The sequence below is a fragment of the Balaenoptera musculus genome, chromosome 8, assembly GCF_009873245.2.
Source record: "Balaenoptera musculus isolate JJ_BM4_2016_0621 chromosome 8, mBalMus1.pri.v3, whole genome shotgun sequence".
NCBI classification, from domain to species: domain Eukaryota; kingdom Metazoa; phylum Chordata; class Mammalia; order Artiodactyla; family Balaenopteridae; genus Balaenoptera; species Balaenoptera musculus.
The window spans coordinates 14,306,778-14,319,034 of NC_045792.1; the positions used below are offsets into that span (position 1 = coordinate 14,306,778).

Genomic DNA, 12,257 nt, shown 5'->3' on the forward strand with positions numbered 1-12,257 from the left:
TCTTCAATTTTCTGAAAGGGTTTGTATAGAATTGGTATTATTTCTTCCTTAAATGTTTGATAGATTTCACCAGGGAAGCCATCTTGGTCTGGAGTTTTCTTTGTGGAAAGGTTTTCAACTCTGAATTCAGTTTAATAGCTAAAGGGCTATTTTGGTTATCTAGTTCATCTTCAGTGAGTGGAGTGCCTTCTCCTTTGTCTTCAAATTCTCTCCATCCTTCCCTTCAGGGCCCAGATCAAGTCTCTCCTCCTCCATGGAGCTTTTGCCGACCACCTCAGCTCTTCCAGTTCCTCCTGGGAACACTGACAACACCGTCTATAGCACTTCTATGCTTACTCACATTGGTTCTGTCACTGTTTAACTTTTTGCATACTTGGCCACTCATATAATTGTAAGCTCCTTGAAGACAGGAACTGTTTGTATCCTTTTAGTACTTAGCACAGTGCTGGTCTGTCACACGAGTGATTAGAAAAGCACTCATGGAAGGAATACCTAAGCAATTCAATACAGAGTTTTAAAGTCAGGAAAATGGAGAGCATTTCTAATGATCACAGTCAGCATTGGGTAGCTGTTCAGAGCATTGGAGTTGGACAGCCTTGGCTGCTAATTCCAGCTCTGTCCCTGACTAACTGTGCACCTTGAGTGAATGACTTCCCCTCTTTGAGCCCCCTATTCTCATCTGTAAAATAAGGACATCTACCTTGTCGGTCGGTCATCATAGGATGAAATGAGATAACGCTTGTAAAGTGCTAAACACAATTTCTAGAGCAGAGTACATGCTTCCTAAGTGTTAGCTATTATTGCTTTCATTACGCTGAGCCACACCTCCTTCGCCTGGGCAGCATCAAATATACCTGGGACAGAACTGCCACCCCTGGGCCAGCCTGCTGATCAGCAGCTATTGATGGTCAACGTCACAGAGATTCCTTTTGAGCCTGAGTGCTGAGTGCTTACAGGGAGAGAAGCAGCTTCAGCAGGGACCAACAAATAGAAACTGTAGCCACAAGACCAGGGCCGAGTGTGTCCAGTATGTGGAGACTGCTAATGACAAAGGGCTTTTCTGAGTCGTGGTCACACTCTTCAGTAGTCCTGGGGTCTGAGTGCAGAGAGGGAGCAAGGAGAGCCCACTGGTTTGGGCTGGGCTGAGAGGTCCTCAGTGCTCTGGCGTCTTCTCTCTGCAAGCTGAGTGTGTGCCCTGGGAGAGTGGAAAGAAACCCTCCCACAACATGAGTCTCTGCTGCGCCGCACCCCGTCCCTCGCTCAGAGTGCAGCCCACATCCTGGCCGCTAAACCACAGCCCGCCTCGGGCTGCAGGCTGCTGCCTCTCACAGTGGAGGGAGGGGGGCCTGCCGGGCAGCACCTCCTCCCCTCCCCTCCCCTCCCCAGCCCCAGCTCCGTGGAGGCGCTTCCTTTTCGAGGCAGCGAGGAAATGTGTGTCTGCTGCCTCCCCTTCACCTCCTCTCTTCTGTCTGCTGCCTTCACCTACCTTTGAAGGCCTCTGTTTCTGTCTCACCCATTTTCTGAGCTGACCACTCCATCAGGGACCCATCAGGCACTCTCTGCCATCCTTGATGTTTTTCTCCAAAAGACGTTAGGCAAACGATCATTTCTTTCTTTCTCTTTCTTTCTCTCTCTCTCCTTTCTTTCTTTTCCTTCCTCCCTCCTTCCCTCCCTCCCTCCCTTTCGCTCTCTCTCTCTTTTGATTTATTCCCTGATGCCCTTTCCAAAGAGAGCTTCAGATAATGCTTGTTTCAGCTGTGAAAACAGGTAGTACTGGCATTTGGGGTCATAGCTGGGAATATAGTCAGAGGAAGGGAGGACCTGCACTGTCTTAGGAAACGAGGCAGCCTCTGAGGGCCTCCCAGAAAAGAGGGACAGCAACTCTTTCAGCCAAATATACTTTATTTCTTTTCTCTCTCAGCTGAAAAGGAGCCTAGCACATTCATGGAGCTGCAAATGACCGTCTAGGGGCCTGCTGTGGAGACAGGGAGGGAAGGGGCACAGGACTAGATCTGGGCCAGGGTCTGTGAACAGGGCAGGACCTCTGCCAGCATTTACCCAGTCCATTCCCACAGAGGGTCGCCAAAGAGAGCTAGAAACAAGGAAATGTAGATGGAATAGTTAGGGATGGGGCAACTTCTATGCAGGAAAAGGAGGGAGCCAAAGGGAGAAGTAACAGCCAACAGGGCAGGAAGGAACGGGGGTATGTGAAGAACAGAAATAAATATGCTGATAAGAGGGCAGGCCAGGTGTGAGGGGTGAGTAGTGATGATGTTTCAAAGGATAATGAGGCAGCAATATCCTTGGATGGGGTCCAGGAGAGAAGGCAGGAAGGAGGCCGCTGGGGACAAGGCTGAGGGTGTGAGTTCCCCACAAGGCAGAGGAACAGTTCTCCTGTGGTGTCCAAGATTTGCCCAGGGAACAGAGAGTAGCAGTCCTGGAGAGGAGCCAGACCTGGGTCAGTGGGAGACAGTGTCTTCAGGAGCTGTCAGATGCCTCTCTGATTTAGGCCAGCATACAGGTCCCGCTGGCCTTTCCGGATGGGCTAGGGGTGGAATAGAGAGGGGTGGTCAGCAGGGTGGGAGGAGGTCACTCCTGAGAAAGAAGGGCCTCTGAAGAACCTTAGACCAGGGGTCAGGAGGCAGGCTCAACTGGTAAGAGATTTGATCTGGTCACCTCCTGTGAGCCTCAGTTTTCCCATCTCAAAAATGGAAAACTAAAGACCCAACTCTCAGGGCTTTTCTCAGAATTAAATGAAGTCACTCTTGCGAAAGTGAACAGCACACTCTTGACTGGTGCTCAATAAATATTTGTTGAGTTTGTCCAGGTGTGATATTCAAAATATTCAACAGTTGGTAGTGCCCATACACCGAGCAATCAGAACAATCCTGGTGGTTCTCTGCTATGCCAGGCAGTAACTCTTCAGTTGTCCAATCTAGAGGTGGTCCAGTGGGGGAGGGGCTGTGATGTCTGGCAGTGTGTGTGCTGGGGATGGAGGATGGAGGAAGCTTGGGGCTATTCACCAGTGAAATATTTTCATATTCCAACAACTGGTAGGTGCATGCCGGTGGAACATCAGTCATAAGTTTATCATGCTAGAGTCTGGGTGTATGGTATTCCCCATGGCTGTCGCCCAGCTAATGAATAAGCCAGAGAAATAGGAGCAGCACCTCACCCCCACCACCCGTGGTTGTGGAAACCCTGCAGCCTTTGAGATGGCCCCGTTCTACCATGATGGATGCAGAGGCGGGCACGTGGTGGGTTGTCCTGGAGCCCTGAGGGAGGGGATTTGAAGTGTCTGATGGGCCAGATGCACAGTCCCATCTGTCCCCTTCTCTCCTAGAAAGACCCCTCCCCCCACTTTATCCCTTGTTACCTCATAGTCTGGGTTGGGTACAGGTGGTGGCCTCTGCCTGTTTTGTCCTGCAGAGGAGGGAAGGGAAAAGGACTCATTTCCATGAGGAAACACCAATCTTGTGAGAATGAGACCCAGATCAAGGAGAGCGAACTCCCCTCTACTTCTTTTTTCTATTTCAGCTGCCCTTTCTCTTTGCTTTCTTTCATCTCTAATGACCCCACACTGTCCTTATCATTTGTGACCTCAGCTAAAGGTCCTTCCACTGTTTCCTTTCCCACAGGTTGGAGTCGGGAGGGCAAGGAAAAGGCAGGAACTAAAGTCCCAAAGTCTCCCCAAAGATTGAGGGGTAGAGTCTGATTACTCCAGAACACTGACAGGTACTTGAAGAAGCCCATCCTGGTAGTAAATGTTTTTGCATTTTTCAAGGGTGGAGAGGACAGGAGTGATCTGAAATGGGACACTCTCTGTCAAGATTTTGGCCACACTGGTGAATGTTCTAGAGAAGCTGTCTTGACCTAGCCCTGGACTTGCCAGCCCATCCTGGCCTGGGCTGGACATCCCCCCTTGGCGGGAATCTCCTCCATGGTCTTACCCCTGGGCCTGCTGCCAGCACCCGCTCCTCTCGTCACAGGCATGGCCTTGGCCTTTCTGCTCTTGCTCCAGTAATACACCAGCAGCAGCAAGCCCAAAGTGACACAGACGTCCACTATGATGATTGTGGCCACCACCATCAGATCTGCCTCCACGCAGTTCTCACACACTGTGGGGCAGGGAGTGTGGAGAGAAGAAGAGAAATCACACAGAAAGGAAGACACAGGACACTGGAGATGAGGAAGGAAAAAATGAAGGTCGTTCTCCCTTTAATACTCACCTGGCTGCCATGGTCAGACACCCCCTGCCCCCTTTCAACACGTTTATAACAACCAGCAAACTGTGGTGTGTATGGGTAGAGGTTCTGCAGTCAGACAGTCCTGGGTTCAAGTCCCAGCCATGCTACTCACTAGCTGTGAAAGTTGTGAAATGTGTGTTCAACTCACAAAACCTCTGTTTCCTCATCTATAAAATGGGAGTAAGATAGCACTCAACCCATATGGTGGTTAAGAGGATTGTGTGAAAAGCCCTGGCAAGTATTTGGTATAGTGCTTAAAACTTAATAAGCACTCAATGATTGTTAGCTATCATTATTGCTTATTATTATGCCTTAGTTTATGACATTTTAGTAGAGTGGCTTTGAGTCCTTTTTGTAAATCCTGAAGAATTCCTCTCTGGATAAAGCAACAGATAAACTAATATTGGTGTCCCGTAATTCTGGACATGATATAATGCAAAGGACCCAATCTTGTCTCTTGGGACATTGTAGTTTTAGATCTGGAGCTGACTGAGGTTACCCAGACAGCCCCATATTGGTGTTTAATCTATATTTCAGAAAACACTGATGCTGTGTGGCCCCAGACAGTCCCGGATTGAGTGTCGGAGAAGCACAAAGATGCCAGGAGACTGTGAGTTGGGTTAGGGGAAATATTGAGAATGCCCTTTAGAAATGGTCCTCCCTAAAGAGTCTAATAGTGCTTGCTCTGAAGATCTATATTACCTCTTGCTTTCAGGTAGAGCTTATGATTCTCGTCCTTTGAGCAGGTATAATAACCGCTGTTCTCTATTTCTGAAAAATCCTCCAGTAACAGTGTGTTGTCATAATGGGGAATTTTTATACCATCTTTTTTCCAAGTTATTTCCTCAGATACAGTATCCTCAGGGCATGTCAGCTTTACGCTGTTTCCAGAGATGGAGACTTTATATACTGGGGAATGGGAGAAAAGAGAAGGGAAATTAAGGGGAGAACCCAGCAATATTTAAGGCAAATTAGTAGCAGAAGAACCAACCAAATGCGGAAAGTCCTCTGACCTCCTAGATCTTAGATTTTCTTGTCAAAAGGGAACTCTGCTGGCTAGGGGGTATGAAAGAGGAGATATGTAGGAGAAGGGGCCCTAGAGAACCTTTTGAAGGTGACTTCAGAGTTTAGGCATGGACATGGGGACTTGGAGGTAAAGAAAATCTACAGCAGTCCTTATTTGTAATGTTTCTAAAATGGGAGTTAGAAATATGAGGTTGGGAGGACCTCAGTTCTTGGGGTTAATCTCTCTCAATCAGTTCCTTCTTCCCAACCACTGACTTGCATCATCAGATAGGGCAGAATAAAAGACTGATAAACTTACATTTCAGTGTTTGTGGTTGTGTAACTTCATCTGAAAATGAAAAAAGGAAGGAGTGGTAAGAAAATAACCTTGGTTTAAGTTTAAATTGTAGGTGAAAAATTTCAAGTGGAACTAGATACTATCCCCAAGAATTCCCAAAGAGGGCCCGTTCTTTAGGGAGCTCCAAGTCTTGAAGGTGAGGTATGTACTTGTCCTATGAGATATGCTCATAGACACAACTCAGATACATCAAACTGAGAATATACCAGCATGTGCTTCTAGATTTAGATCCACTAAAGCTCAGAAAGCCTTAAAAGCCTAAAGCTGAAAAATTCCAGTCGTCTTCAAGCTTATTCTCTTGCATTAGCAAGAATCATATTCCAGATAGATATGAAAGGGTCCTCTCAGAGCTAAAGACCTTCATATGTTTGAATCACTGATTCTTGGGCTTACCTGTTTTTCGTTATTCAGAAGTTCTTACTTATAACTAACAGAAACTCTCATAGCAGAGATCAAATATCTTTCTTCTTATTCCATCCCACTTTTCTGTTATTGCCCTTAAATTATGTGAAGCACTATGCACATTTTAAGGAAATAGTTATTCTAATAAAATGTGACTTTATTTTAAATTATATCTGAGTGCAATCAACTCTCAATTATTTTTGTTAGAACTATTGGTGTGGACAACTGAAATCCACTAGTATAATTTGGGGATCCAGCCAAATTCCCCACAGTAGGCAATTTTGCCCTGGGAAGTGGGCTGGGGAGCACCTTCATTTCCTGGAAAACTTGTGGCTGGGACACTGGGCGGCACTAGGCTATGCTTGAGCCTGTATATGACAGCTGGAAGAGTGGAGAGTGGTGCTCAGAGACAGCCCTCTCTCTGTTGGGGGTGTTTTGCTACAGTGTGCTGTTGGGGACAGAGCACTGGGCTGAGTCAGTAGCGCTGTGTTTGAATCCCAGATTTGCTTTAGGCTGTGTGACCAAGGGAAAATCATTTAACTTCTCTGAGCTTCAGTTTCTTCATCTGGGAAATGGAGATAAAACATCCACTTCACAGGGTATTCGTGAGAATTAAATGGATTATGAAGGTGAAAATGGATGGTTCATAGCAGATGCTCAAGAAAAGTGTTAGTTACTTTCTTCCTTTCCTTCTGGGGGTCCTGCTAATGGAGAACAGAACAGAGTTCTGCCCCAGTTGCTCAGTCAGCCCTCCAGCTGAGATCATACGGAATGTAAACAAGTCATTCTCCAGGTGTATCTATCTGCTAATAATTGGGAGTTGAGTATAATGACAATAGATAGTCTATAATATTTTGATTTGGGAATAATTTTTCAGCCCTGATATTTCTTAGAAATATTAAACTAGAAATCATAAATAAAATAATTTAGAAGTAAATAGAAGTTTCACTCTGATTGGTGTGTTTGTTTGGAAAAGCAATGTAAAGGAAATTGCTCACAACTCCTTTTGGCACAAATGCAGTAGTAGAGATCAGACCAACACATTCTCATACAAGGGCCTAGATGTCTATGCTCACAAAAATTTTATACACATTCATAGTGATTAAAAAGATGAGCTTCAGCATCAGCTAAATCTGCATTTATATTTCTCTCTCTGATTGGACTATATATTTATTTTCTAAGCCTTGGTTTTCTTACCTGTAGAATAGGGATGTTAGGAGAACTATATGAGGAAATTCAGGTAAAATATTAAGGGCAGTACATAGAACACACATGCTCAATAAACTTTAATGCATATTAATTAGTCTGCATACTTCCCATATAATGATAAAATCCACCCCCTGCTTTCTATACATCAGATAATGTTCTAAGTAAATTACTCATTCAGTCCTCATAACAACCCTACAAGCTAGGTATCATTATTATTTCCACTTCGCATGTAATGATGCTATGGCACAGAGAAGTTAAGTAAATTATTCAAAAACACTCAGCAAATAAGAAGTTGAGCCAGGATTCAGATATGACTGTCTAGATTCAGAGTTAGACTCTTAACCTCACACTACATGGCCTTCTCCTCTGCCTGAGATATTCTTCCTTAAAATATAAGCACACCCTTTAAAACTCAGCTCAAGAATCACCTCCTCTGGGGAGCTTTCCCCAACCATCCTCTGTAGAGTTGACCACTCTTCTCTTTATATTTTATTCTGTATCTACCCATAACATGCAATACACTATATTATCAATTATTTGTCGTTCAAATAAGACCATCAGCTTTTTTTTACGACCATACCACCTGTCTTGAGGGATCTTAGTTCCCCAACCAGGGATTGAAACTGGGCCCTCCACAGTGAAAGCGTGGAGTCCTAACCACTGGACTGCCAGGGAATTCCCAAGATCATCAGCTTCTTGAGGGGAAGGAACTAGTGATGCATTCACGTGTATGATCATTTATTCATTCAAAAAATATTCGTTGAGCACCTACTATGTGCCAGGCAATGGGCCAGGTAAATAAGACGCCATCTCTGCTTTCAATGAATTCATGATTTACACAAAAACTTATGGTGGCTCCAACACCCACATGTGTATTCTTTCCTGAATGGATGCTCAGGGATACACATCGCTCTCAGCCATAATCAGACCTGACAGTTAGCAACAAACCTAGGCACATCTCATTGAAAGATAATTGTATTTTCCCTCTAATAGTTCTGGTTCTTAGTATTTATTACTATGATTGTCTTCTATGACCATTTTGTTCCACATTTGAAAGGAAGTCGTACAGAGTGAAAATCCTCTTACCAGTTTCTTGAAAATCTGAAAAGGAAATGATAAGAAACTATTAGCAATACTCCTATCAGCTACTAAGATCAGATCTTGCTGCCATGGGTTAGGACTCTTCCCTCAACCTTTAGAAAACAATGGATATTCAAATTCCCCATGGCTGTATACGAAAAGCTGTTTAGGATCCTACATTAAACAACTGGTAGCTAATTATTTATAAAAAAGTGTTCTAAGTAATCATTTTGAATATAATATATATATTTGGTATATAAATATAAAAAATATATTTATGAAATCATTACATTGTATGCCTTAAACTCACCCCATGTAATATGTCAACTATCTTCCAATAAAGCTGGGGAAAGAAGAAGATCTGTATTGGGCATAAATTAAATGATAAACAAAATCAACCCTAAATGGCCAACAACATGTGGAAGAGGTGAGTTATTCTGAAGCATATCAGTGCTTTTGACATATCCCATCTGTCAATAATGTAACATTAACACATTCTCCATGATATATTAAAAAGAGTATCCAAAGGACACTACAAATTAGGCAGTGTAATGGAATGGAGATTGGCCCAGTGGCTGCCTTTAAACACAAAATTGGTTCACTCAATTTGGAGGAGCTGACTGAATAGAAAGCCTTCCAATATTGGGACATTCTTGACTCTGCAATGACTGAGAAAGTAAGTCCAGGGCAGGCACACTCATATGTATGTGCACACATGAACACATATGCACATACATTCAAAGTATTTGGACATGTAATTCTGAATGTGCACTCAAATGCTGCCCCAGAGGCTTATTCAGTGCATCTCCATGCAGGCATTCAAGCCACAAACCCTCTACAAAAATCTCCCATCAGATATGAAATGCAAACAAATGAAAACTGTTTGCACTTTTTTAGTTGTCTCAATTTTTTTCTTTTGAATAGTTAAGACTCATTATTTCCTATGATCTCTTTTGCATTCCTCTTCTTGGCTAGAACTATCTCTAGACTTATGAAGAAAAGGCAAAGGAGAAGATGATAGAAACCTCTTTTATTGGTATCTGTGGGAGCTCTGTGGGAGGTCTAGTGAAAACTCCACTCATAAATACAAAACACACTGGGCTGATTTCATAACGAGGAAAGAAAGCATATCTCACCTTCTTCTGCCCAAGCGCCAACTAGAAAATAAATAAGAAAAAAAGAGTTAGTAAATGTTGTGAGTGTCTGAGATTCCAAGCAGAAAAAGTTCTACAGCCTAGTCTGCCCATCTCTGAAGATCTAAGGTCCTTTCCACTCACTGCTGGATCACAGTTATTCCTATACCCCAGATAAGTGACAAAGACTGCTGCGTACTGACCACGGGTTCCTGGTCAATTTGGGATGAAACAGAAGAAGAAAGCATCTAGCATTAAACATGAACACACAACACTTGGCAAACAGAAGTTAGAAAATGTTGAGGGTACATCTGGGGAGATTGGAGAAACAGCAAAAGAAGTTTGCAGCCCAGCCACAATTTTGAAAAGAAATCTCTGACTGTGGGAGAAAAACAAGCTCTGGGTTAGGTACAAAGACTGAGATTCTTGTTCCATCTCTGACTCCTGCTTGTCTGATGGTTCGGTTTTTCCATTTGTTTCCTACTTGAGAAAGAGATGGAAATATTTGAAACCAATTATTTATCAACTAGAGCCTGTGCATTGAAGAGTCCCATCAGATTTCCACTGGGCCCTCCAGAGTCCCCGCACTTAGCAGTAATTTGGATTCTTTATAAAAACCAGTTTCCCTAACATTGCCTTAAAGTTTTTGTTTTTTTAAAAAAATTAATTAATTTTATTTTTGGCTGCGTTGGGTCTTCGTTGCTGTGCATGGGAGTTCTCTAGTTGTGGCGAGCGGGGGCTACCCTTTGTTGTGGTGGGCGGGCTTCTCATTGCAGTGCCTTCTCTTGTTGCGGAGCACGGGCTCTAGGTACGCAGGCTTCAGTAGTTGTGGCACGCAGGCTCAGTAGCTGTGGCTCGCGGGCTTAGTTGCTCCGCTGAATGTGGGATCCTCCCGGACCAGGGATCGAACCCATGTCCCCTGCACTGGCAGGAGGATTCTTAACCACTGCACCACCAGGGAAGTCCTGCCTTAAAGTTTTATGTGTACCTCTTTTATCAACAGCTTCTATATTGGGTGAGACACCCCTCCCAACTGCCTGCTGCCCGCACCTGCCTAACCAGAGCAGACTGGGCACATTGTCATGATGCCAAATCTCTAGAGGTGCTTGGGTCTTTGGTATTCTCTCTCTCTCTCTCTCTCACTCTGCAGAGCATAGTTTACACTATAGGCCTCTAAGCCAATTCCTTGAAGGAGTCACACTCTGCCCCTTGACACTCCAAATGTGTCTCCTGGACCAGTAGCAGACGAATAAGCCAGAGAGCTTATTAGAAAGGCAGAATCGCAGTCCCACTCCAGACCCACTGAAACAGAAGTTGCAATTTAACAAGCTCCCCCCGTGATTTGTGTGCACATTCAAGCTTGAGAAACCCAAGATGGAGCAGGAAGTAGAGAAGCCATGGCTGTAGCTCTGAGATGGGAGCCCCAGCTGTGATAGCAGTTTCTAGGTCTCTGAAATAAAACCCTTGTGAGCTGTCTGGCCTCATGTCGTGCTGTCATTAAGAGCACAGGCCTGTAGGCAGTCCTGAGTTCCCAGATCAGCTTCAGCACTTACTAACTGTGTGGTTCTAAACAAGTTATTGAACTTCTTTGAGTATTAGTTTCTTCATCTGTAAAATAGGGGATACATATAACGTTTACCTTCCAAGGTGGAGGTAAGGATTAAATTAGTTAACACGTGTAAAGATTTTTTTAACACGGTATCTGACACTCAATAAACGGAAACCTTTAAAAGAATCTTCTTTGTCTGTCATGAGATATAGAAATGCTCTTGGTTATTTATCAATTTATATTCCACCTTGCTTCAAAAAGGACTAAAGTAATTGAAAGCTCTTGGTCAACTGAAGAAAACTGAAAATTATGAGGTGTTTCATTGTCTCAGATACTAAGCTTGCTGTATACCCTGTGCAGAGTTTGGGTGCAACTGTCTAGTCTCCTCACAACAAAGAGTGAAGGTTAACTCTTCTAATCTCTTCTGTGTTAGTTCTTAAGGGCTCGGTTGTTCATTGACAGAATGAGCTTGTTCTCAGAGGCACAAAGACCGCCTTGCTTTCAGTAGATATGATCATCCCAACTGCTTTCCTTCGGCTGTTCTCTAAAAGGTCTCCTGGGCACACACTAGCCTCCAGCCCTGGTTCCCTATGCTAACATTGCACAAACACTTCATATTTTCTAGTAAATGAGGTTCCTTGGTACCACCGGGCAGCACCAGGTTAGGCTGTGAGCCTTCTACGGTCTGGAGAAACACCCCCCTTTTCATTCCATCCTACTCACCTGATAAGAGGCAGAGTCCCAGAACTCTCCAGAGATTCCCCGACTGCATTCTTCCCTCACCGGACACTCACTCTACCTAAGATGGCGGAGGCCAGTTGGCTTATAACTTCTGAAAAAGAAGCCAGAGGACTTTTTCAAAACCCCTGATGGAGATGAGGACCCTGGGGCCATTGCTCCCGATGCTGGGATGAAGAAGGGGGCTTTGTAAGAGGGAGACTCACCATTTTCCGAAGCAGGCACCTAAGGCTGGGAGGGGAGGGGGGTTTCTGAGGCCTACACAGGAAGTGTGGAGGGGCCTCTGGGCCTGCAGGGTTCTACGTCACGGGGAAACGTTCGAGGCGGAGGCAGCCACCTGGGTTGGCTGGGGAGAGTTGGGCCCCACGTCCTCCCATTGGACGAGCGAGACCTGAAGGTGCTGTGAAAAATACCTGCAGTTTAGTTGTCTGGGCCTTGCACAATGTAACCCCCATGTCGGGGGCTCCCTTCTCAGAAACCCCTGCCCGCCAAACAAGCTGTGACAGGAAGAGAGCGGAGCACCAAAGAGCTGCTTT

The 12,257-nt window shown here is 44.7% G+C and overlaps 1 protein-coding gene across 1 annotated transcript; it reads right to left on the reverse strand.

Annotated features, from left to right (window-relative positions):
* Positions 1-1,927: 1,927 nt before the first annotated feature.
* On the reverse strand, positions 1,928-11,975 carry CD3E (CD3e molecule). The gene is made up of 9 exons (XM_036861502.1): positions 11,928-11,975; positions 11,707-11,815; positions 9,438-9,458; positions 8,308-8,322; positions 5,572-5,601; positions 4,950-5,156; positions 3,951-4,118; positions 3,377-3,423; positions 1,928-2,545 (listed from the first exon to the last, which is right to left on the reverse strand). The coding sequence occupies exons 2-9, from the start codon at positions 11,753-11,755 to the stop codon at positions 2,489-2,491; spliced, it is 594 nt and encodes a 197-aa protein (XP_036717397.1). The 5' UTR covers positions 11,756-11,815; positions 11,928-11,975; the 3' UTR covers positions 1,928-2,488.
* Between the last annotated feature and the right edge of the window lie 282 nt (positions 11,976-12,257).

What these genes read in the sequence shown, in the direction of transcription:
- CD3E (XM_036861502.1), bottom strand. Translation starts at nt 11,755, where the DNA reads ATGCAGTCGGGGAATCTCTGGAGAGTTCTGGGACTCTGCCTCTTATCA. An exon ending in GCTCTACCTGAAAGCAAGAG is followed by an intron (nt 4,119 to 4,949) that starts GTAATATAGATC and finishes CCTGCCCCACAG; the next exon opens with TGTGTGAGAACTGCGTGGAG. An exon ending in TACCCAACCCAGACTATGAG is followed by an intron (nt 2,546 to 3,376) that starts GTAACAAGGGAT and finishes TTCCACCCCTAG; the next exon opens with CCCATCCGGAAAGGCCAGCG.